The sequence below is a fragment of the Equus asinus genome, chromosome 20 (genome assembly GCF_041296235.1).
Source record: "Equus asinus isolate D_3611 breed Donkey chromosome 20, EquAss-T2T_v2, whole genome shotgun sequence".
NCBI classification, from domain to species: domain Eukaryota; kingdom Metazoa; phylum Chordata; class Mammalia; order Perissodactyla; family Equidae; genus Equus; species Equus asinus.
In genome coordinates, this window is record NC_091809.1 from 111,667,925 (window position 1) to 111,694,236 (window position 26,312).

A 26,312-nucleotide genomic window follows, 5' to 3' on the forward strand; every position below is an offset into this window, starting at 1 on the left:
CTCCTGGTACCCCTTCCCTTGGGTAGCCCCTCCCACACTACCCCAGGATTGGCCCATGTGGGGGAAGTGGTGTCACATCACTTCTGAGGCTAGGAGATGAGAGACTGCAGCTTGCACTCTGTTTCTTCCCTCTCCTGCCCTCTCGGGGCACGAGCTCATGTTGTGAGCAGCACCAGAGAGAAGCCCACGTGCCAGAGCCCTGAAGCCTCCAGACAACAGCAACGTAAGTGTGCCTGGAGCAGATCTCAGCCTCCTCAGGCCTCAGGTGACTATGGCCTCACAAGAGGCCCTGAGTCAGAGCCGCCCCACCACCCGCTCCAACTCCCGGCCCACAGAACCTTTGCGGCAGCACGTGTCTGTTGTTTTGAGTCACTGCGTTTGGGGTGACTCGTTACGCAGCAATAGATAACTAACACAAACACGCAAGAAGGGAATAGGCATGTTTGTTTCCTCACATCTTCCACAGCATTGGCTATTCCTAGTTTTACATCTCCCACATTGAATAGGGAGCAAAGACTACCTCATTGTCCCACATCTATCTAACTTCCAGGGAAGCTGAGCTCTTTCTTGGTGGCTCTTTTCCTTTCTCTTCCATCATCTCTTTCCTTTTCAACTCCTTTGCCCATTTTTCTATGGAAGGACTTGCCCTTCTCTATTGCCCTATCACGCTCATTGCAAATTGTGTGTTTGCCCTCTCACTGATATTTACATCTCAAAGACCCCCTATTTGTCATACTTCCCTACTCACTTTTGCTTGAGCTACTTCAGATTTAGGAGTTGTTATGGTTTTATACACTTATATACATTAGTCTTTTCCTTTATGTATTCTATCTTTGCTCGCATGCTCGTGAAGATGGGACCACTGCTCTCGGGAGATGCCTTGACCCCTACTTTCTTCTGGATATTTTATGGCTCCTGTTTAAGTTTAAATCTTTAATTTAGCTGAAACTGGTGGCTTGTATAAAGCAATAATCCAACTTTATTTATCCTTTTGCAAATGAATAGAGGAATGGTTAACTCTAAAAATAAAACAAAAGAAAAAATCTTATCCAAGTAAAAACAATACAACAAAATGCAATATTGTACTTAAATTTGTTCATTATTAATATCATTACCATCTACAAATTATCAATTAGCCATAATTGATATGCCAGAATCTACTGATAGGCAGAATCTGTGCCAAATACTTAAAGTGCGAGCATCAATAGCTCCATTTTACAGACAAAGAATGCAAAACTTGGAAAGGTTCAAGGACCTGCCTAAGGCCACACGGCAAATAAGTGGTGGAGCCAAGATGAGTTATTAGCATCCTAAAGCCGGAATTCTTTTCTTTTTTTAATGAATGGAATGAGTTCCATTTGTGATCCAGCTGCAAATAATTATCAAATCATCCTTCATTTTAGCCTTAACTAGATGGATATAGTTTTGGATATGACTAAATTTAGATCTAATCAAAATTTCTAAACCCCTAAAATAATGAAAAGCTTCATTAATAAAGAGTTCTGCTCTGTGAATATAGAATAATTGTAGTAAAAAAAATCAGCGACTGTGTTTGGGAATGGAACATTAAAATTTTTAGAATCAAAATCCTCTTAAAAATGATTTGTATTTGAAACGCAAAAGTATGCATTACTTGCTAGCTATCAATAATAGTACTGTTGGGAATAATTAGAAAATTATGAATTGTGAGAAAAAGGAGAGCAGAGTAGAAGTGGGTTTTTAGGTACCTGAATTTGGGGAGAGAAAAGAAGAAAATACACTTAAACCTCAGCTCTGTTCTTCCAGTTCTGATGGTGTGAAGGGTGGTACTTATATAAGACAGAATTACGTTCTTGTGTGACAGGAGTCAGCTCTGCTCAGATATGTCTTGGGTGAAGTCCCCATGTGCAGGCACAGGCCAAAAAGCTGGAGGGATATTTTGATACAGTCTCAAAATTCCACTTTTTATTTTTACCAAGATGTACAAGCTATGGTCTTTCTGTGACTCCCGTTCCACCAACCCAGAGCCTCGCCCTGGCTCAGGAATGCAGTGGAGTCAAACACGGCAGAGGGGAAGCTGGGGAGAATTTCAGAATGAAGTTGGATAAAGGTAATTTTTTAAATGCTTTGACATTTGATGGCTATGTCAAATTTCCTGCTTAGCAACAGAGCTAGAAGTGTTTTCCTAGTTGAGTTAGTGAATGGGGTCGAATTTTAGCCAGTGTGCCAAAAAATACGGACTAGGGAAATGCTAATATGTTAATTTTAAATTTGAAATTGTATCAAACTCTCTAAATAGCTACAATGGTGCAGGGTGTCATGGAATAACAGCTCAACTATGTAATTCTAGAACACTAGAGACATCAAGGTACCACGTTTACTAGTCAGCGAGAAACCACATAGTACTTTGAACAGGAAAAGTTTAGCGTAAGCAGCTGGTGACAGATGACTAGAGTGGCAGGAAATGGGCCAGTAAGAGTTAGCGAGAACACCAAGGAACGAAGGACTAGCAGCTACAGGGAACAGACGCTCCTCCTCGGCCTGAGAGGCAACGCCCAGGGCAAAGGCCTGACCCAAGGCTGAGATCCAGACTCTAAGAGGCACAGCCCTGGCTCACCGGAAGTCAAAGAAGGCCCTGAGGCAGGGCCCTAAAAGGACTCACCACAAATGTGCCTTTGGAGCACCGCGGGAAGCCGTCCACAGCGAGGAACCTGGTCAGTGACACCACTAAAAAGCCACCCAAAGAGGAATATGCTCTAGGAAAGATGCACAAGAATGCGCCCTACTGGCAGTGCCCCGCTGTACAGCCACCCAAGGCAGGGCCAAGCAATGAATGGCAGATCTGGAACCGAGGGAATAAACTGGAAACTCACACGCTATGTGCTTTAGATTGAATTGTGTCCCCAGAAAGGGATGTCGAAGTCCTAAGCCCTGGTACCTGCGAATATGACCTTATGTGGAAATAAGGTCTCTGTAGATGTAATCAAATTAACAATCGCTCCTTAGGGTGGGCCCCGATCCAACATGACTGGTGTCCCTATAAGAAGAGGGAAACATGGACACAGATGTACCGAGAGGAGAACGTCTGGCGAAGCCTCAGACTCAGAGGGAGACAGCCGTGTACAGATGGAGCCAGAGACTGCAGCGATGCTGCCACAAGCCAAGGAACGCCCGAGACTAGCAGAGAAGGAAGAGGCAAGGGCGCATCCTCCCCCGGGATCCAGATGGGGCAGAGCGCTGCTGACACCTTGATTCCAACCTCCCAGCCCCCAGCGCCGGGAGAGAATAAAGTGCTGATGTTTCAAGCCACCCCATTTATTGTCACAGCAGGTGTGGGAAATAACACACTGTGTCTCCAGTCTCATTCATCTGACTTAGCATTTCTGAGACCATGATGGTGGCATTCTGAGGCGAACACTAACAGACATCATGTGATGAATCAAATTTTTGTCTTTCTGAAATACCGATGTTGATTAACCTTCCCTCTAGACAAGGAATCACAGAACAGGAAGGAAATCTTGAGAACTCAAGGCTAATCTCCTCATTTTATTGAAGTTTACTTTTTACATGAACACAATACTCATACAGAAGAGTGCATGAACCACAAGTGTACGATCCAACCCATCTCCACACAGTGAGCACCATCCAGCCAGCCCCGGGTCAAGAAGGGAGCAGTACGCACCCCTGAAGGGCTCCTCACGGCCCCGTGCAGTCACAGGGCCCCGTCAGCTGTAGCCACTGCCCTGACGGCCACGCAACCGGTCTGTCGTTAGCCTGGCCCCAGACCCTAAATCCAGTGTGCATTCTCCTGCCTCTGAGGTCTCTGTTCATTATTACGTTTGTGAGATCTGCACACGTTGAGATGTGCAACCGTGGTTTGTTTATTGGCACTGCGATACCACCATGTGCCGAATCTGGCCAACCACTCGCTACTGCTTTTCTTAAAATAAAGTTTATTGAAACAGCCACACCATTCAATTACATATTGTCATTACATATTGCAACTAAGGCAGGGTTGAGAAGTCAGGATACAGATCATATGGCTCACAAAGCCCAGAATATTTAGTCTCTGGCACTTTGCAGTTTCCCCACTCTGTTGGACAGTATTCCATTGAGTGTATACCCCATAATCTATGTGCCCATCTACTGCTGACGAGACCTGAGTAACCTCCACACTGAGGCAACTACAAATAGTGCTGTTATGCTGCTAACACTCAGCAAGTATCTTCTCTTCCAGACGCGTAGTAGGGGAGTCACTGGGCTATATAGACATGTTCAATTTTAGTAGAGACCATCAGTTTTCCAAGGTGACAATCTCCTAAGAAGACTAACGCAGGTACTGAGGAGACATCTGTGCTCCCACGGTCAGTGCAGCAACACCCACAGTAGCCAAGATGTGGAGACAACCCAGGTGTGTCCACCGATGGAGGAATGGACAAAGAAGACGTGATACAATGTTCCACTGTGTGTGTGCATATGGGAGATGTTGTCTAAGGGTACAAATCTGAAAACTAGTACGTCAACAAGTTCTGGAGCTCTAATGCACAGCATGGTGATTACAGTCAACAAAACTGTATTACAAACTTCAAAATTGCTAAGTGACTAGATCTTAATTATTCTCACCGCAAAAAAGGAATGGTGATTATGTGATACGATAGAGGTGTTAGCTAACGCTGTGCTGGTAATCACATTGCAATAAATGAATGCATCAAATCACATTCTATGTGCCTTCAACTTACACAACGTTATATGTCAATGATATCTCAATAAAACAAGTAAACTAAATTAAATTTTTTAAAAAAAGAAAGAAAAGGGGGCCAGTCCAGTGGCATAGCAGTTAAGTTCACATGCTTTGCTTTGGCGGCCCGGGGTTCACCGGTTCAGATCCCAGGCGTGGACCTACAAATGGCTTATCAAGGCAAGCTGTGGCAGGCATCTCACATATAAAGTAGAGGAAGATGGGCACGGATGTTAGCTCGGGGCTAATCTTCCTCAAAAAAAAAAAAAAAAAGGAAAGAAAGAAAACTGATGTCCTGAAATGCTGGGTTGTATCATAATAATGAATGGAGAAAATTATTTTTGGCTTTGGAAAATTTGTGTTTTAAAGTAAAATAAAATCTCAAAGGAAAGCATTGACAAGTTAAATTCTAAACTTCTGGGCACAGAGTGAAATCATTTGTGCAGAAAAATGATTTCTCGCTCTCAACAATAGTATATTTTATAAGTATCTGGGAACCAAAAAATGTAGGAATAAAAGCTAGTGCTTATAAAGTCCTTACCTTAGAATAAATGCAGCCGTCAGTTCCAAACACCCACTTCTGAGCATCATTTCCTTTATCTCTGTAACAAAAAATGTAATTTAATGATTGACAACTTTTCTCTAGCCTGAAACATCGTGTAGGTTTCACATAAAATGATCATTTTCCACATAGCCTAGAAGGACGACTGCCCAGCCTCCATCAAGGATGCTACCATCATCGCCGCTTCCTCAGTAGCGAAAGCCTTCCCTAAGACAACCAGTTTCTTTGGTACCCAAAGTGGTGTGGTGTGTGTGCGTGCTACCAACGGCAACGTGATTAAGAGTTTTAGAGAATAAATAGGATCAATAAGAATATTACAGAAATTTCTCTCCCCAGAAAGATCCTCTGCAAGACAGAAAGAAAGGGACTTAATTAAGTATAAGTATGAAGAGGATGGGATGGAAAAGATGCCATGGAAAAATTAGGAACCTCAGGCACCTGTTTTGAAAAGATCAGAGAATTTTATTAAGGAATATCAGATTTTCTGAGGTAAGTCTGAATAAGAAAGAAACACTAAAATGTGATGAAGCTAATCATGGCTAAATTAACTAATCATGTATTCATTAATATTTAGAAACCTTACAAAGGTAAGACAAAATGAATTAAATTAAGTGTAATGGGATGTTAAACACGACTTTCCCTACTGCCTCTGAGTTTTGACAGAAACGTCGATGGTAGAGAAGAGGGGTCATGTCATGCTCTATTCCCCAAGCAAGGCACTGCAGTCTGGGCAGAGCAGGAGGCAGCAGTCCAAACTGGTCCAGCACACGCTAGCCTTTCACCCACGTTCAGTTTGCATGAGAAAAGGAGAGGAGTTCTTGGGCATGCTGAAATGGGTGCTTGACAATACTGCCAGTCTCCAGGCCCCGTCCTCAGAGATTGTGATTCTGAAGGTCTGGACCTCCAGAAATCTACCTTAACAGTTATTGCAAGTGATTCCACTTGTAAGAACTCTGGGGAATTTGGAATGTGTGTGGTCCATGGATCAGACTTTGGAAAACAGTGAACTAAATTGGTGAGAGCAGAGGAGAAAGGAAGGACCAGATACTTAAAATATTCTAAAAGGAGGACTGATCTGATGATTGAATAAATGGGGTAGGGGTTAGAGAGAGCAGGCAAGAATAAGTCTCAGACGTCAAAAATGGGTAAAGAGGAACATGACACTATTAGCAGAAAATGAAATTAGGATGGAGGAAAGGGGAGCAGAGATGTGAGAAAATACAAAGGATCCTAACACCTATGTAAAATTTTCTATGAAATGTCTTCCAAAGTATGACTGATCCCTAAGCTAAGAATCCCATTCTCAGGCTTTAGACAGTGTAACTGCTGCTCGATGTAGCACTGGAGGGGTGGGGTGGTCTTTACAGAGATCTTTTTATTTGGTAATTAATAAAGGAAAACAGAAGCTTTTTAAAAGTTTTGACTTGGGGTCCAGGACTAACATTTCTTATTATTATAATAATAACATCCATTATCCACGGCGACGCCACATAGACTGAGAATTCGAGGGAGCTGAGGGCCTGTCCTGGTCTGGTCCCCACTTTACAGATGAATGAAGCGAAACAAGTGAGATGAAGTAAGCTGGTCAGAACCACAGAGCTACGTGGTTTCCAGGTAGGTGCCAGAGCCCAGAGTGTCTGACTGTCAGCCCAACATCTTCTCAATTAGGTTGGAAAACTATAACACAAATTATTTTGTGTAACCTGAAGATTAAAAGTAGAATGAATATTTTAGTCTCACTGATGACAATTTGACACAGAGCCTTAGTGACTTAAACACTTTGATATGAACAGAAGTGATTTTATGCCATTGTGTTAATATAGTCACTAAATAGCTTCAGACTATTGCAAATTCTCCTGAGGTACTGAAAAAGCTCTTATGTCAGCTGCTGAACGAAGAAATAACAAAGACAGCATTGCTGGTCTTTAAGGCTGTCAGTCTCAAGCTTACAACTGCACTCCCTTTAAAAATAAAGAGCAAACGATTGCTGTGATGCTGTGATGGAAATGTGCTGGCTTGTGATAAAATTTAGATCATTTTAATGTGTAAGGGCTATAACTCACTGCAACTTCATTGCTTACAGGCAGTTCCTCCTGTTGCATAAATTATTGTGAGCACATTTCTTCAAGATAAATAATATGGAAAATGAGAATTTTTCAAAGTGTACAACATCTATAGTCGGTAATTAATATACTGATGCCAGCCGTCAAAATCTGCAAAATTCAGAATTTTGTCTTTTAATTGGATTATAGTGTTGGCTTGAGGATGTGATTACACAAACGTAAATTATGTCAATTTCAGTTTTGATTTTCTGAATTTGTAGCATCTATTTCCAAGAATAACACAAGAGCTATCTCTCAAACTGGCAACTGTGTGAGGGCAGAGACCACACGAGCCCTTAAAGCTGCTCACAGTGCCTGGAAGATGATGGGAGATTAAAGATACCTTTGAATACACAAACACGTGAATAAAATGTCAAATATTACCACCTTAAAAACTAACAATACGAGGGCCGGCCCTGTGGCCTAGTGGTTAAGTTTGGCTCACTCTGCCCTGGCGGCCTGTGTTTGGTTCCCGGGCGTCAACCTACGCCACTCGTCAGCCATGCTGTGGTGGTGACTCACATACAGAATAGAGGAAGATGGGCACAGATGTTAGCTCAGGGCCAGTCTTCCTCAAGTAAAAAGAGGAAGATTGGCAACAGATGTTAGCTCAGGGTGAATCTTCCTCAGCAAAAAAAAAAAAAAAAAGAGGAAAAAAATTAATAATAAGGCCACCATAAAAAATGCTTTAAATTTAATATATGGCAGTTTAGGGGATTTAAAAGATCTTCTTAGTGAGTGGCTAAAGAAAATAAATTACACCTTGGTCAAGAAAAAATTGTAAAAGAAATACAAATTTCCTAGTATTTCTCAAATTTTATCACAGCTTCAGTCTGTTCAAGTCTATATTTGCCTAGGAAATTTTACTAACAATATGCAGTTTTATATCATCTATAAGTCCTGTGAGCAAACCAGTAGTATTTCTATTGAAAGTCTACTTATATCTATAAATTTTACTTTAAATTTTACCAAAGTTATAAAAAAACAAATCTCTCAGGTAGTATTCACATTAGGCAGGAGGAGAAGATATTCTAAAACATAACTTCTTTAAAAAATAAAATTCTACAAACAAAATTGCATTTGTTTATTTTTCAAGACTTTTTACATGTAAAGAAAGTAAATTTAGGTCTACTCTGCAATGATGCTCATACAGGACTGATCTAGAGAACGATGTCACAGACGTTCCTCCTCTTGGTCAGTAAGCACCAAGCTAAAAAGATTTCTTAAAGAAACAAAAACCAAGCTTTACAAATAGCAATAATATGGGGCTGGCCTGGTGGCACAGCAGTTAAGTTCACACGTTCCACTTCGGCGGCCTGAGTTCACTGGTTCATATCCCTGGTGCGGACATGGCACTGCTTGGCAAGCCATGCTGTGGTAGGCGTCCCACATATAAAGCAGAGGAAGATGGGCACAGATGTTAGCTCAGGGCCAGTCTTCCTCAGCAAAAATGAGGAGGGTTGGCAGCAGATGTTAGCTCAGGGCTAATCTCCCTAAAAAAATAAAAATAAAAATAGCAATAATAACATTAACAGTGGGAGGAGGAGGAGAAAATGAGGAGCAATATTCCATCCAAGAATCAAGATCATAAATAGCAAGACACGTGCTGGACTCAGGTCGAGAGACCCAAGTTCTGGTTTTGGATCTGACATTAACCAGATAAATGACCATTAGTAGATCATCTAGTCTTTAGTGGTGTTGGAATTTCTTATAATAATAATATTATTAACACCACCACCACCACTATTAAAGAGAAGTTTGAAGTAGATGCTGTTTCAACTCCTTCCTTCTCTGAAAGTCGATGACTTCCAGGACTAGTCACATAAACTCATGTTAGAGGTGAGGAAACAGGTCAATCTGCCCTGGGAAGTTTGCTCATTGTAATCTCATTGAGCATACATATGCATGATAGTATTCCTATTGGGAATCTAAAAAACATGTGTGTGTGTGTGTATTTAGATAAATATTTTTTCTTTGATATATTCTGTTTATCAGAGGGAGAGGCAAGAAGGCAGCTCATGGCCACAGTTCAGTTTTGGGAAAATTTCATAGGCTAACGCTCATCATTTCCCAGTTTACTGTAAGGGGAACTGTCATCACGCTTCACAATTACAAATCTATTTTCCCAGATACCTCAAATGGCTCTGGTGTCTTCCAACACTACCTGGACCAAAAGTAGGATCCACGTAGAGAATGGGAGAAAAGGGATTTCCCTTCCCTGATTCTTAATATAGTGAGAACAGAGATAAGAAGTTTCATTCATCGATTCACACACTATGAAATTACACGTGGACAATTTTCTATTAGATGTTGACATTTCTAATGGTGTTATCTGTATATGTGACTATTGCTCAAAAGTCCAATGCACGGCAAACAGTCCTTTCGACATTGCATACTTGCTAGAGTCTGTCACTGTGCTTTAATCTAACTCTTAGCCTCCTAAACTTCAAGCCTTGACCAAGGAGATGATTTTCCATCTGATTACCTGGTGATGTGCCGTCTGTTTACCTAGCTGTCTTTCTGTCTTCTGTACCTAGCATTACATAGCTACACTTGTTAGCTGTATTTAATGGTGTCCTTAAAACAGAGTTAGTTTAACCTAGCCCAGATTATTGTTGGTCAGTTAACACTCCATTTCCAGCAAGACCTAAGTGGGGGGAAAAAAAGTAGATGCAAAAAACCATAACTGAAATATTAACATTTAAATAAGAAAGACTGTAAAGATTACCAGGCAGGTAATAGAAATGAATGAAACAGGCTAGAGTTAATATGAGGGCCGCAATTGGGAATGGTGAAGGACAGAGCAAACTGGAGGGTATATGTTCCATCTGAAGGATACGTGTTCCATTTGAAGGGTATATGTTCTGTCTGAAGGGTATATGTTCCATATAAAGGGTATATGTTCCATCTAAAGGGTATATGTTCCATCTGAAGGGTGTATGTTCTGTCTGAAGGGTACATGTTCCATCTGAAGAGTACATGTTCCACCAGAAGGGTTCATGTTCCATCTAAAGGGTACACGTTCCATCTGAAGGGTATATGTTCCATCTGAAGGGTATATGTTCCATCTGAAGGGTACATGTTCCATCTGAAGGGTATATGTTCCATCTGAAAGGTGTATGTTCCATCTAAAGGGTATATGTTCCATCTGAAGGGTACATGTTCTGTCTGAAGGGTACATGTTCCACCAGAAGTGTTCATGTTCCATCTAAAGGGTACATGTTCTATCTGAAGGGTATATGTTCCATCTGAAGGGTATATGTTCCATCTGAAGGGTACATGTTCCATCTGAAGGGCATATGTTCCATCTGAAGGGTTTTGTTCCATCTAAAGGGTATATGTTCCATATAAAGGGTATATGTTCTGTCTGAAAGATGCATGTTCCATTTGAAGGGTACGTGTTACATTTATAGGGTATATATTTCCATCTGAAGGGTACATGTTCCATCCGAAAGGTACATGTTCCACTGGAAGGGTATATGTTCCGTCTGAAGGGTACATGTTCCATCTGAAAGGTATATATTCCATCTGAAGGGTACAAGTTCCAGCAGAAGGGTATATGTTCCATCTGAAGGGTACATGTTCCGTCTGAAGGGTACATGTTCCATCTGAAGGGTACATGTTCCATCTGAAGGGTACAAGTTCCAGCAGAAGGGTATATGTTCCATCTGAAGGGTACATGTTCCGTCTGAAGGGTATATATTTTGTCTGAAGGGTACATATTCTACTGGAAGGGTACATGTTCCATCTGAAGGGTATATTTTTCATTCAAAGGGGGAATTACTTCCTGCATGATTGGTATCATGAGAGAATGAAGGTCCAGTGCTGCCCATTCTTCTGATTATTTTCAAGAAAAGCTAGAAATATGTAATTTTTGTGTGAAATTTCCCTATTTCTATAGGCACACAACCAATTCAAAAAAATTATAATAATGTGCAGGCCAAACAAAATCTATGGGTCTCCAGTTTTCAGTCTCTATAATCTAACCTCTGTATGTGGATGTTTGCATGTGTGTGTGTGTGTGTTGCTTTAAACTGTTTATGAATTTAACACCAAAGGCCAGATCCCGTATAGCCACATTCTTTAAAACTGAAGCAAAACCAAGATTAAATGGAGGCCTGAAAAAAAAATCTTTGATTCAACTGGTTTGCGCTAAGATGTCCAAGATATCTTTTGGAAAGAAGCATCTCTGACTTCGAGGTTTATGATTTTTATAATTTTTATGATTTTCAGATCACTTGGTAATGACATCGTTGGTTTGCTTTCATCCATTCATGGTCAGATGCACATCACAGAAAAAATATTTAAAAGAATCTGTGCAAGCACTTGCCATATTGAGTGAGAATGAGATGAGTGACACCAAGTGAGACATAACTGAACTAATGAGGCATGATATGTTTACAACATTCTTCGTGAGTTGTCAGGTTGTTACTTTAAGTGGTAGTTCTGCTATTTTTAGCATATAAAAGGTTACGTCTTGATTCATAGCTTTTGTTAAAATCATATCATCCTGCTTAGAAAGAAACATTTCTCTAGAAGTTGCTGTTACACGGGGATATTTGTTATTTATAATGAAGTACGGTTGTGTTTAAAACAACAATAAGTTGCACAGGCACTTCAGATGCTCTGGAAAAGATACACATATTTGAGAGTATATACCCAGAGGTGAGGGAAGCTTTAAAAATCTTGGTCCTTACTACTTTCTAAAAGATGAAACATAGCTTTGCAGTTAGTGAGAACCTCTAGTTTCCAAATTTTCCGCTCTTTTGCCTCTGCCTTGCAGTGGATTTTGTTTCTCGGGTAAAGCAAGTTGCACCAATACAAAGGTAAACAGTCCTCATGTGCATGGGATCCTCTCCCTTTCTGCTTCGGCCCCTCTCTCTCCTCTTTCCTTCCTTTCTAAAAGAAATCAAATCTTTTCTTGTAGAGATTTTTCAAATTAAACTTACTGCAGTTTTTTAAAATTGTCATCTGTTTCCTTGCCCCAGCTCTCTTCTCCAAGGGCAGCAAGGACATTGAGTTTGGAGCTTTGGGCATTGAGGAAGTAAACCTCAGTGGGCTGAGACCGGAGCAGCACACGCTTCAGGATCCAGTCAGCACAGGGAGAGCCCTGGGCATGAGGAGCATGCTCATTAAGCTATATACCACCTTTGCAAACACTCTCCCATTGTGACCGTGGCCATAGGTCAGCTCTCCCACCAAGAGCCCTTCCTCACCTCTTCCCTCTAAAGTAGCACTTAGTCATTCCTTACCCATCCTTTTGATTTTGTTTGCTTCTTTTCATAGTTTGTTTTTTAGTATTTTTTAAAAACAGCTCATTGAAAAATAATTGACATACAACATTATAAAATATTGAACAACTGACAGGTACATATTTAGAGTGCAAAATTTGATAAGTTTTGAAACATGCATACACTTGTGAAAGCATCACGACAATCAAGATAATGAACATATCCATATCCATCACACCAAAATCACCCCAAATTTCTTTGTGCCTCTTTGATGTCCCTCCTTCCTATCCTTCCACATCTTCCTATCTCCAGCAAACACTGACCTGCTTTGCATAACTCTAGATTAGTTAGAATTTTCTAAAGTTTTGTTTAAATGGAATCAAACAATGTATACTCTTTTTGTTTTGCTCTTTCTTCTCAATATAACTACCTTGAGATTCATCCAGATCATTGTGTGCTTCAAGAGTTTATTCCTTTTTCTTGCTGGGTAATATTTTATCATATAGACATGGTACTGTACAAAATTGGGGTTCTCTGTTCAATGTGCATAAACAAGCCAATTAATTATGGCATCAGCCTTTGGGAAGAGAGATCAGCTTTATTCCATGAGATCAATCTGCAGGGAGACGGGGGTGTGTGCCCTCAGATCTGTCTCCCCGTTCAGGACTTGGGGCGAAGTTTAGGAGGTTAGGAGAACAGGCTGGCACATGGAGATGCTGGTGGGGCAGGTTTTGATTGATGGGCTTCAAGCATTTATGGGAAGGTTTTAAACATTTATGACAGGGTTCTAAACATGTACGAGGAGGTTCTGAACTTTTATGATGGGGTTCTAAACATTTCTGATGAGGTGGGAAGGAATTTTAACACTGGATCTTCCTGAATGAGGGACCGTTCACTTCTGATAAGAGTCCAACTTTCCAGTTCCGGTGGAGTCCCAGTCCTTGGGTTCCATGGGGAGGAGGATCTTTGGTTCTGCAGTCATTTCACGTCACGATTTCTTCTTTTGCATGTGCCCTGGCTACAAGACTTTGCAGATTTTCTGAAGGGCATTTCTTAATCACTCTGTTGATAAGAGATGGGGTCAGTTGAACTAGTCCTGGTGGGCCCATGGTTACAGATATACCATAATTTATCTGTCTCTTCACCTATAGATGGACGTTCGCATTGTTTCCAGGTTCTACTTTTGGCTTTAGAAATAAAGCTGCTATGAACATTTGTGTACAAGTCTTCATAAGAACAAAAGCTTTCATTTCTCTCAAGCAAATTTCTGGAATGGCTGGGTACTACGGTAGATACACATTTAATATTTTAGGAATGTACCAACTGTTGTCCAAAGTGACTGAACCACTTTATATTTCTACCCTTGTGTATGAAAGTTCCAGTTGCTTTATATTCTCACCAACACTTGGTATGGTCAGTCTCTTAAACATCAGACATTCCACTGCATGTGTAGTGGCACTTCATTGTGGGTTTATTCACATTCCCCTAATGACTAACGATGTTGATCTTTTCATATGCCCATTGTATATCTTCCTTGTTAAAGTATTGGTCCAAATAATTTATCTGCCCATCATTTCTTGAGTTGTATGTGTGCATTTTGCAAATATACATTATTTGCAAAGTTTCCCCTTGGATGAAGCTTGTCTCTTCATTCTCTTGACAATTTCTTTCAAAGAGCAGCAATTCTTAATTCAATGAGGTCCAATTTGTCAATTTACATTTTTGTGGATCATGTTTTTTTTGTCGTCACATTTAAGAAATCGAAGCCCAGGCTGCCTAAGCAGAGCGTGTGAACTTAACTGCTACGCCACTGGGCCAGCCCCAACACATTGTTTTTATTATTGTAGTTTTATAATAAGTCTTGAGGTCAGGTAAAAAGGTCTGCCGACTTTGTTCTTCTTTTTCAGTTGTTTTGACTATTTTAGGTCCTTTGCATTTCTATGCGAATTTTAAAATCAGTTTGATAGTTTTTATGAGAAGCTTGCTGGGGTTTTCACTGAGATTGCACTAACCCTACAGATCACTTTGAGAGCAGTGGACATCATGATGACGTTGAGTCTTCCAATCCATGAACACGGTGCACCTCTGCACTTATTTAGGTCTTCTTTATTTCACTCAGCAATGTTTTATAGTTTTCAGTCACAAGTCTTGCACATATTTTGTCTGATTTATTCTTAAGTATTTCATACTATTGATGTTATTGTAAATGGTATTTTTCAATTTCAATTCCCAATTGTTTGTCGTAAGTATATGGAAACATCATTAATATATGTATATTGAGCTCAAACCCTAAGACTTGTTAAACTCATTTATTAGTTCTAGAGACTTTTTGTAGATTTCATAGAATTTTCTACATAGACAATCACGTCATCTGAAAATACAGACAGTTTTACTTCTTCAATTCCTATCTAGATGACTTTTATTTCTTTTCCTTTTCTTGTTACACTGGCTAAAAGTTTCCATGCATGCTGAACAGGAATGGTGAGAGTGGACAACCTTGCCTTGTTCCTGACCTTAGGCAGGAAGTATTCAGTCTTTCATCACCAAATATGATGTTACCTGTAGGTTTTTCATAGATGCCCTTTGCCATATTGACAAAATTCCCTTGTGTTCAACTTTCTGAGAGCTGTATTAGGAATGGATGTTGACTTTTGTTAAATGCTTTCCTATATCTATTTTTATGTTCCTATCATTTTTCCTTTTTATTCTGCCAATATGGTGACTCATACTGATTGATTTTCAAATGTTAAACGAACTTTGCTTTGTTGGAATAAACTCGAGTTGGTCATAATATATTATCTTCTTTTTTTGTTTTTTGAGGAAGATTAGCCCTGAGCTAACATCTGCCAATCCTCCTCCTTTTGCTGAAGAAGACTGGCCCGGAGCTAACATCCATGCCCATCTTCCTCCACTCTATATGCAGGACACCTACCACAGCATGGCTTGCCAAGCAGTGCCACGTCCGCATGTGGGATCCAAACTGGCGAACCCCAGGCCGCCAAAGTGGAACGTGTGCACTTAACCGCTGTGCCACTGGGCCGGCCCCTAGCTTTTTCATACATCGTTCTGTTCAGTTGGCTAAAATTTAGTTGAGAGCCTTTTGCATTTACGTCCATGAGGGATATCAGTCTGTGATTTCTCTTCCTGTTGTGTCTGTCTGGTTTTTGTTATCAAAGTAAAGCTGTCCTCAGAGAATGAATTGGAAAGTATTCCCTTTTCTATTTTCTGGATGAGAATGTGTAGAACTGGTATTATTTTTTCCTAAAATATTTGGAAGAATTCCCCAGAGGCTAGTGAAACCATCTGGGCCTGGAGTTTTCTTTGTGGGGAGGTTTTCAACTAAAAATTCAATCTCTGTAAGAGATATAGGACTATTTAGGTTACCTATTTATTCTTGAGTAGACATTAGTAGTTTGTGCCTTTTAAGGAATTGGTCCTTATCATCTAAGTTGACAAATTTATTGGCACATAGTTGTTCAAAAGATTACTTTACTATCCCTTTAGTAACTGTGTGATATCACCTCTTTCATTTGTCCTCTTGCTTTATTTATTTCCTCAACAGTTCCTGGGAACTTCTTTAGGAGCATCCTACAAATTTTAATATGTTGTGTTTTCATTTTCATTCAGTTCAAAATACTTGCTAATTTCCATTTGGATTTTCTTCTTTGATCCACGGGTTATTTAGAAATGTGTTACTTAGTGTCCATATATTTAGGGGTTTTCCAGAAAGCTTTCTGCTGTTGATTTCTAATTTACCTCCATTATGGTCAGAGAACATACTTTATAATACTTAAATTCTGCTAAGTATTTTGAGACTGTTTTATAGCCAGAATGTAGTGTATTTTGGTTAATACTCTGTGCACTTGAAATGAATATGTCTTTTGCTGCTGTTGGGTGCATTACTCTGAAAATATCAGTTAGTCAGTCGATGGTGTTGTTCTAGTCTTCTGTTTCCTTACAGATTGTTTCCACTTGTCCTATTAATTATTGAAACAGTGTATTGTTACTGCTGACGACAGCTGTAGATTTTTCTCTTTCTCCTTGCAGTTCTATCAGCTCTCACTTCATGTATTTTGAAGCTGGGTTATGAAGTGAATAAATGTACAGGATTGTTAGGTCTTCTTGATGAATTAACCTCTTAATCATCATGCCTTAATATTCCAAAGATATTTTCATTGGGAAAGTAGGCTTCAGTGCAAAGAATATTACCAGGAACAAATGATATTCATTTAGCTATTCTAGCCTTCTTTGGATCAGTTTCATCATTGCGTACATTTTCCATGCATTTATTTTTAACCTGTTTGTGTCTTACATATTTAAAGCAGGTTTTTTGAAGGTTAGCATATAGATGGATCTGCTACTTAAAGGGCTTCCTCTAACATTGCTGTGCAGGTCTGGTTTGGTGGTGATAAATTCTTCCAGTTTGTGAGATGCTCGCCCACTGCCTTTTCACTTGCATTATTGCCAACAAGAAATCTGCCGTCAGTCCTCTCTTTGTCCCTCTTTCACATACTATGTCTTTTCCCTTTGTCTGCTTTTAAGATTTTCTCTTTATCACCAATTTTAAGCTACTTTATTATGATTTTCTTTGGTTTCATTTCTTCACATTTCTTGTGCTTGGAATTTGTTGAACTTCTTAGATCTGTGGGTTATAGTTCTCACAAAATTTGGAAAATTTTCAGACATCATTTCTTCCAACATTTTTCTTTTCCCAGCTTCTTCCCTTCAGAGTCTCTAATTACTCAGTGATTAGGCTATATGAAGTTTCTCACATCTCTTTGATGCTCTGTCCATTTTGTTTTCAATATTTTTCTCTCCTGTTTTCATTGTGATTCATTTCTATTGCTATCTCTTCAAGTTCACTAATATTTTCTTCCACAATGTCTAATCTGCCATTAGTCACATTAAGCATAGTTTTCATTCCATACATTGCAGTTTTCATTTCTAGAAATTTGATTTGAGTCTTTTTATATCTTCCATGCCTCTACTTAATATGTTCAATCTTTCCTCTAGCTTCTTCAATACATGGAACACAGTTACAATAACTGTTTTAATATCCCATCTATGAAGTCTATGATCTGTGTCATATCTGGGTCACTTATAATTGACGGGTTTTTCTCTTTGCTAGAACCATGGACTCAATGAGCTGCAGCATCTCTGGCTCCATGTTCCATGATTTGGCCTTGTCATTATCACTGCAAACTGATTCTTGACATGTCTCCAGTTTACAGCACTGATTCTGCTCTAGAAACCTTGCTACCCACTCCACATACAGCACCACATCAAACTGGGAGTTCCTTTGGGTTTGTTTGCCCTTCCTTGGGATCTACGTATTTGAGACCCTACTAGCACTGGCCAGTTTGCAGGCTGCCAAGCTACTGGCTCCCTCTCCCTTCTGCCTGGGCTTCTCAATTAATGCACCCTACTCATGCCCTGAGATATCTGCTACCACACTTGGCACTCAATGGCAACTGTCTGGATTTTGACCTACAGGCAGTGTAGCATTGTGGCTAAGAGTGAGTTACAGAATCTGACTGCTTGGGTCTGCATTCCCGCCTAACCACTTAGTAGGTATGACTTTGAGTAACTGATTGACTTCTCTGCACTTCAATTTCCTTACATGTAAAAAATAATAATGATACACACCTTATCAGGTTGTTGTAAGGGTTAAATGTGATACTACAATATAAAGAAATTAGAATAGTGTCTGGCTCATAACATTTTTTTTGTTAGAGTAGGAGGTACAGCCAGTATTTACACCCGGAAATCTGACTCTGTAGAACATGGTCTTAACCATGAAGTGATATTCTGATTCCTGTTGGACAATCTGTTTTGCACGTTACAGAAAACTTCCCTTCTGTATTTGCGGCTGGGCTGCCTTCTCTGCTGCCCACGTGCTCTAGTCCTGGTGTCAGCCTTACGCACGTCCTGGCTGCCTATCCAGCCGACAGTTGCCTAAGAGCTCTCTAAGTCCTGAAGGAGAGCAGAACTTGTTTTTGTCAACACTAGGTGAAAGCAGAAGATAAATGAGTGAGAAAAAGAAAGCATCTAGGCAAAAATATTTCCAGACTATTGAAGAGAAATCAACTTTCTTCCCCATTGCTGAATTTTTTTAATTTACTTTTTAATTTTAATTTTATCTTCCCAAGTCAGAAAAAACACACAAGAAGTACACTTTTTAGTGCCTTACAAGCCAGTAATTTTTTGATTTTTCTTTCACAGTTCAATATTTCATATTTAGAAGATGGGGAAAAGGTTAGGAATATGCACAGAACATTAAATTTTTAAATTAGCAATCAAAATGGAAATAAAGAAGAGTTCTGATAAGTATAGATTAAAGCAGCAGCTCGTCTACAACACAGGGACACATGAAGGCCGACTTTTTACTTTTAAAAATATCTCAGAAATGCTACCAAGCTAAGCGGCATATATTTTCAAGCTTATTTTAGATCATAAAAATTAATATTGATATTATGAACACAAATTTAAACACCTAACGAACATTTCATTTCAGCCAGAAGGCATCATGATTTGACGGCTCGGAGATCTTGAAATTACCATGTATTGTTCTGAGCTAACCAGCTCGTAAGCGTTACCTTTTCTGTAGGATTAATTTATGTCCATCTAGCGACGCTCCGTCAGCGGCCTTGACTCTGATCGGACAACCAACAGCCAGGCAGCCCTGAGTTACTGCTCGGCTCAGGATCATTCCAGTCTTCCCACAAACAGAGAGGGGGGAGAAAGGTCTAAATAAGTTAAAAGAACCAGAAAATTCAACAATGCGTCACAAATAGTGAGGTCATTATGCCTGGATAACCCCGGATATTAACAGTTGCCGAAAGTGAAACACTACCCTCAACTTAGCAGGCACAAGCCCTGCTCAGAGCCAGTGAGCTCCTGTCTGACAAGGGTGGCATTTCACAGTTCAGCGCAAAATAAAGCAAACCTTGATATCTTCATTTGCCCTTTTTTTCTGTGCATATTTCACAGTGCAGCTATTTGGGTCCATCACAAGTCACTTGTTACAGTTACAACTACGGAGCTGACTGGAAACATGTATGCACACAAAAAAATGCAGGGAGCTGAAAAGATTGAAACAAATACGTAAACTTTGTAGCAATTTAAAGTTTTCCTCTGGGTCTACACACCACAGGTTAAACATTTTAAGGTGGTGTGTGAACGCTTGTGTTTTAAATGTTAGGATTCTCTGATAGAGAATAGATTGGGAATACTGTTTGAATGGTCATTTAACAATTTTTCTCACTTAGAGAATCAACACAACATTTTAAATAAGTGGCAACAGACTGAAGAATTCATTTACACATATTGAGGATTTTCAGCCTGCAAAATTCTCTATCCTAACAAGTAAAAAGATTTACTGTGAAAAAGGGAGAGAATGTTCAATCTAAAAATATTTTCAAAATTGTTTTCTTTTTAGCATGGAACTTTTATTTCTCATGTTTTTTGTTGTGTGGAAAAGAAATATCTCAAGACTTAGGAAAAGTATTCTTTAAAAATTTTGGTTCTAATCAGCACTGACTGGAATCCTCATTTGAACACGCTTGTCTACACAGAAAGGAAACTGCTTGAGGTGAGGAAAAAGAATCAGCATTATATCAGCACTTTCTGTATACCAGACACTGTTTGGACTTCACACGTGCTGTCTCATTTATCAGTCCCCACAGCAACCGTGCAACGCAGCTATGCCTCACTGCACTTTACAGATAAGGAGAGAGCGGTTCGGGGCTGCCGAGTAACTTTCCCAGGGTCACAAAAGAGATTCCAATTCCCATCTATCTAACTCCAAAACCCATACTCTTTTCAGTAAACACGTCAACTATTTTTGAGGAAATTTTAGACAAGTAAAGGTTTTTGATATCATGAAATTCTAGACGCACATACTATGGAGTTACAGAACAGGAGATGTAGGAAAGGCCCATCCACATCAGCTGGTCCCACTCTGTTCGGATGAGAAGCCTAAGGCCCAGATACAGTATGTGGCTCACCTGAGGTCACACAGCTATTCAGCAGCAGAGGTAAAACTAGAACACTGCCACCGTGCTCATAAATTGGTAAACATGGAGCAATGTTTTATATGACAGTGAAAAGGCCTAGGTTTTGAAAGCAGACAGACCAAGAATCCTTCCTCTGCTACTTATGAGCCTCAATTCGTTTGGCTATAACATGAAAACCTGCATAATTTTTATAAAATTAAATGAGATAATAAACATGTGTAAGATGCATGATGTCTAGCAGATGTTTAACAAAATGGTAGAGATTGTTACTAAATCAGAGACAAAATACAACTTTAAAAGGGCTGGTGGCAGTTGGTCTCCAGGTTGGGAGCAGATTTATTTCTCCCCTAACCTCATTCTGCCTCGGTATGTGAAGTGAACAACCTCTCTTAATCCCCTGCATCTTAATTACTCTGTAGGCTTGTTTTTAACTCTCAGAGAATGAAAGAACAGCACCTAAGGGCAATCCACACTGCATTTGAGAAAAGAGTCTCAACCCCCTTGCCCCCAAGCTCCTAGCAGCAAACTTGCCCGGGGGGTTCTGGGCCCCTGGGAGTGCCGGGAAGAAGAAAAACCATCTATGGTGAGGAGGCAAAGGGAGGCAAGACACAAGAAGGGTAGACACCAGCTGCGCCGTCTCTTTCCAGACACAAATATTTGGTGGCAATTACAAGACATATTTCAATAGTAAGAGGGAAGGGAGGGGCAATCAGATGTTCTCAATTAAATCAGATCCGATTGTATAATAATAAAGTAAAAAAATGAAACAGCACCAATCCTCAGGTATGAAACGTGTTAGGCATTGTTCACATTTCATACTCAGGACTGCCTCTAAAACCGTCCTTACAAGACCATATGCCATCACAGTATGGTGCAAATCCCACAGGCTCTGGGAAGCCCCAAGATAAAGAACAAGGGGTGGAACCAAATAACAGACAGGCAAACCTCTTGAAAACACTGAGTCTGCGGCCTATACGTAGGCCCTCTGCTGGGCTTAAACACACTCTGGGGTCTGAACTAAGCAGCACATCTAAAGTGAGTGAATGCTCACGCGGCCGTCTACAGGAGTCCTCTCCACCAGACAAAGCCAAGAGCAGAGAGGTAGCCTTTGTAACAGCCAACAAGTTGTCTCGCTTTCATCTGCATGCTTGTGTGCGTGACGACACTGCGAGCTGGAGCTGGGGAGTCACCCAGGGAGAGCAGACACTCTTGGGTACCTTTGTGATCAGCCACACGCTGGCTGTGGGCCACAGGGTGGATGTCACCATCTGACTCCCGTCGCTCGCCGCAGTACCGGAGAAGCTCCGCTTCGCAACGGAAACAGAGGCATGAAGGATAATACTGGGGTCCACCTACACCGTGAAGAGAAAGATGCGTTTGTAACTATAGTCTGAAAGCTAATCTTCCTCCATGCACTTACTCAAAATAAGTTATTCTAGAACATAGGTTTCTGATTGATAAGATCTCTTTTGAAATAGTACTGCTCAAACCCATTTAATTAAACTCAATTAATAATTTCAAGCACTGGCTCTGATATGCAAGGCTCTAAATTGCGTGGTGCAGGATATTATAAAACATTTTTCCTGCCCTAAAGAAATTTACAACAGTAGAGGCAATAACACACACAGACACACACACTCAATTTCATGTTAAGCTCCATACAGATGACTAAACAGTATTATAGGTATGCAAAGAACTGTAGGCTCATTTCTGCTGGAGCAACAAAAAGTGGAGCATCTAGGAAGAGGTGAGATCTGAACCAGGCCTTGAAGGATGGAGACAGTTTGAGAGGAACAGTGAAGAATAAAAAGGTATTCCAAGCAAGGGCAAAGAAGCATATAGTCAATGTGTCTTAGGATTTGTTGGTAGGCTAAAGGGTAAATCTGGCCAAACCTAGAAGGAGTCCAGCCTAAGGCTGTGGAGCCAGGCGTCAGCAGGGAGCCAGTGAAAGCTTTCAAGCAGGAGGGACTGCATTATGGGCAGTTACTATGTAGCAAGGTTGATCGGGCAAGGGTAGACACAAGGGGTGAGCAGAATGGAGACGTCAGGCGGGAGTCCTCGCAACCTCCGAAGAAGAAAGGGTATGAGCTCAGACTTCAGAGGCCATTGTGGGACTGGATGGGAGGGCCGAGTGGGGAGACACTGGTCGCTGACACCCGTAGTTGTCTTCAGATCACACAGGCGGGGGTCCTCGCAACCTCCGAAGAAGAAAGGGTATGAGCTCAGACTTCAGAGGCCATTGTGGGACTGGATGGGAGGGCCGAGTGGGGAGACACTGGTCGCTAACACCCGTAGTTGTCTTCAGATCACACAGGTCAGAGGCATCGCACACATTCTGGCACTTCCCACTCAGACTTGATTGTCAAATTAACAGGCATTCACATCACTTGCAGGAATTCCACTACTTCATATTTAATAAACTTTGTCTCCTAATTTATATGATCACTTTCCCAGAGCAATCATGCTAAGTTTTTAAGTACCAATATTTATTTGTATAGGATTACTGGAATACACCTATTTACCCTTTAAACCCAATAAATGGCATTGATTCAAATCAATTTAAGTTATTCTCTAATATTAAAAAGTCATTTCTAAATCTTTGCTAATATTAGATATTTTTTGAGTAGCAAATGATTTTTAGAAAAACAAAAATTTAATGATAATTTAAAAGGTAATATTTTACAAATGTGACCAGGCAATAATAAAAGGGTATAACTAATATATTTGGTAATTATTCTATAATGGGAGATAGTCACTTCTCAAGAGGAGGAGATGTCACATGACTCCTATGTGTGAAAACAAAATTTAAAAAATACAGCAGCCCTGCCATATAAGCAGATGTGACCTACCGCTCTTTGATTGCGTCTGCCCCAGTCAGGCAGTGGTGACCAGATTCTGGAGGGGAGTCCCCACAGTTTCTGAACAATGATAAACTATATTCTACTAATCCGCCCGCCACAGGACGCAGCCTTGAAAGTGGCGCTCTTGCTCACCCTCTAACTTCCAGTTGCCATCACACTCAAAACTCTCCTTTGCAACTGGGAGAAAGATTGTTTTGACTGGAATTAGTCAGACAGAAGAACTGTACTGCCAACTGCTTCTTTGTGTAGCACCTGCTGCCAGCGCCTAAATTCTTGTTATCTCCACCACATGGTTTAATCTTTTAACAGTTGGCTCATTGGTGAAGAAGGAAGGGGTCCTTTGTGTCTGTCCTGGGTTGGCACCCAGTTTGAACACCATGCTGTTCTCCGAGAGAGATTTTGCTGGACAGGTCCCAAGTGACTCTACTCAGACCAGACAGAGCCGGGCCCACGAGCTCAGCTTCATTTCGTGTTATTAAAAAAAGATCCTGCCAAGCCTGGGTTTCTAACATACTTAAAACTGACAATGGCCACAAAATTTCTCTTCGTAACTTCACCTTATTTTTTCTTTTTAATTTAATCTGATAGCTTACCTTTAGATCAAACATTCATAAAGGTGGGGAAGATAGAAACTGTGAAAACTGGAATCCAGAAAAGAAAAGTGCTCTGACAGCCTGCAACATAATATGCCAGGTGTGTGTGCACATGTGTGTGCACGCACGGGCATGTATAAAAGCATTTATGTTGAGACTGGTCTCTAAATATGTCTCGTCATGAATGTCATTAGAAAACCTTTTTAAATCCCATTGAGAATCAAAAACAGAAAATCTCTTCAATTCTCTTGCCTATCTATATACATAGTCCCTTTAGACGACCACTCTGATTTTGCTTGTCTGAATAAACTGTGCTGATATAGAAGCTGCCGGTGACAGAAATGACGCATGCACCCGCTGGGCCAGTTAAAACTTCCTGCTTAGTTTTCTTTTTCCAAGTCCCTAATGAAAGTGGAGCAGCCTTCAATATTCCTGGGAAAATTCAACAGTAGTAAGAGAACCACGTCCGGTCTTTTCTGGCAGATCTACCGAGGAACAAAACACAAGACAATAAAATCTTCCTTGAAAGAAGACGCTCATAGACCACAACCCTCATTCTAAACAAACTGTTTGCTTTTCTACATAGAAATTGTATAAGATGTTTCACTTTTGATAGTGAATTTAGGGCCAAGTGAAATAATTTGATACACAAATTAAAATCACAACTATAAGAAGTGTTCTAAAGTCTCTTTCCTCTTGGCCTGATGTTCACTCTTACTGTCTCCATTCTCTAGATCTATCACTGATCAATCCACTCGGCTCTAAGGCCAAGAACTGGAAAAGTGTGAAAGCAGAAAATATTGGTGAGTACATAATTATGCAAGCAAATGAGGGGAAATATCTAAGACTGGTTATATAGTACTCACGTAGCTTTCAACTGTTGGCCTAAAAATAAAGGAGTTTGGATTTTAATTAAAGTCCTGTGTCCTAGCCTAAAGGCAATCGGTTCAAAGTTTACATTAAAATGTTGTATTTTCCCCAGTGTAAGTTATTTGTAGAAAACATTATTTCTCAGTGACTTGCTCTCCAAAGAAACAGGAAAGTAAAGAACCATTTGCCTTCTCCCAGCTCCTTTGTGACAAACAGAATAATACATTCTGCTGGCGCCCATGACTGCTGAATTTACAAGTTAGCTTATAACAAGCACACCATAGTCCTAAAATCATAACTTGGTATTTTTCTTGCTGTTTCCATACTGAAAGCTGTCACGAATGTCCTCTGATGTCTGATCATACTGAAAGGGTAGGATCAAAATAAGTTTCCTTTTCATTTGGGGAGAATACATAATCTGCCAAACACAGGGGTCTGTTTTTCCACCATATTTTCCCATAACCAGGCTTTCCTCAAACCATTCTGCTTATGAAATGCTTTTTCTTTTATATTAACTACCATGAAGTTTAAATCTCATTCATTTCATGGAAACATATAATTGTATTGCCCTTAAACTGGGGCCATCTAAAAATGTTGCCAATTGAAGTAACAATAGAAAACTGTTGAAAGATGTTTTCGCCAAATTGTCCATTTGTAGTAGATTCCAAATCTTTTTTTGAAATGGATAAAAGAGCAACAGGTTGTAATTGTCGGGGTCACATCTGTCTCCCGCATTGCTAATAGGGATTACATGTTCCAAACGTTTCTCTGTAGGAAAGGTTTCACTTGTCAATAAGAGATTACAAAGAACAGGCAGGGGTTGGGCACTGATGCCTCTCTCTCAAGCCCATTTTCAAGTGTCTGCATCAAGAATATTGCCTTTGCCTCCCTCCTCTCTACCCCTGTTGTAATCCTCTTACTGTGTTCTTTACCGCAATGAGCATCAAGATCCTACAATAAAATGCCCTGTAGATAACCATCACCTCCGCCTGAATCTCTCTTTAAAGGTGCTCCTTTTCAGGTGATTAAATTACTATTTCCAATACACTGATCATTTCTCTGTATATAATTGGAGGCATTTTTCTGGAAGGATTTTAAAGGTTTCATAGCTAAGGGAGGGCATTTTTCTTTGAAAGCTTCTCTTTACTAGCCAGTTTATCAAATCTGCTTTATTTTACTATTTTGGTTGGACTGGAATTTTATTCCAAACCAATTTCTTCTTCTAAAAATACAATAGAGTACAAACTTTTATTTAAAATGAGTGTTTTACCACTTCCACTGAATCATTAGAACCAATTAATAATGATGAAATAACTGGGTTGTTATTCTCTCATTTCTCAACATTAGAAAAGATAGTTTTC

General features: G+C 40.2%; 1 protein-coding gene across 3 annotated transcripts in view; it reads right to left on the reverse strand.

Annotated features, from left to right (window-relative positions):
* Positions 1 to 26,312, reverse strand: part of DCDC1 (doublecortin domain containing 1) — a 428,668-nt gene that overhangs the window by 171,276 nt on the left and 231,080 nt on the right. For all 3 annotated transcript variants that reach the window (XM_070491394.1, XM_070491395.1, XM_070491396.1), the window contains 3 exons: positions 21,845 to 21,979; positions 19,209 to 19,327; positions 5,259 to 5,319 (listed from right to left, as the gene is read on the reverse strand). In XM_070491394.1, coding sequence (XP_070347495.1) covers positions 5,259 to 5,319; positions 19,209 to 19,327; positions 21,845 to 21,979 — 315 coding nt within the window. The remainder of the gene's footprint in view (positions 1 to 5,258; positions 5,320 to 19,208; positions 19,328 to 21,844; positions 21,980 to 26,312) is intronic.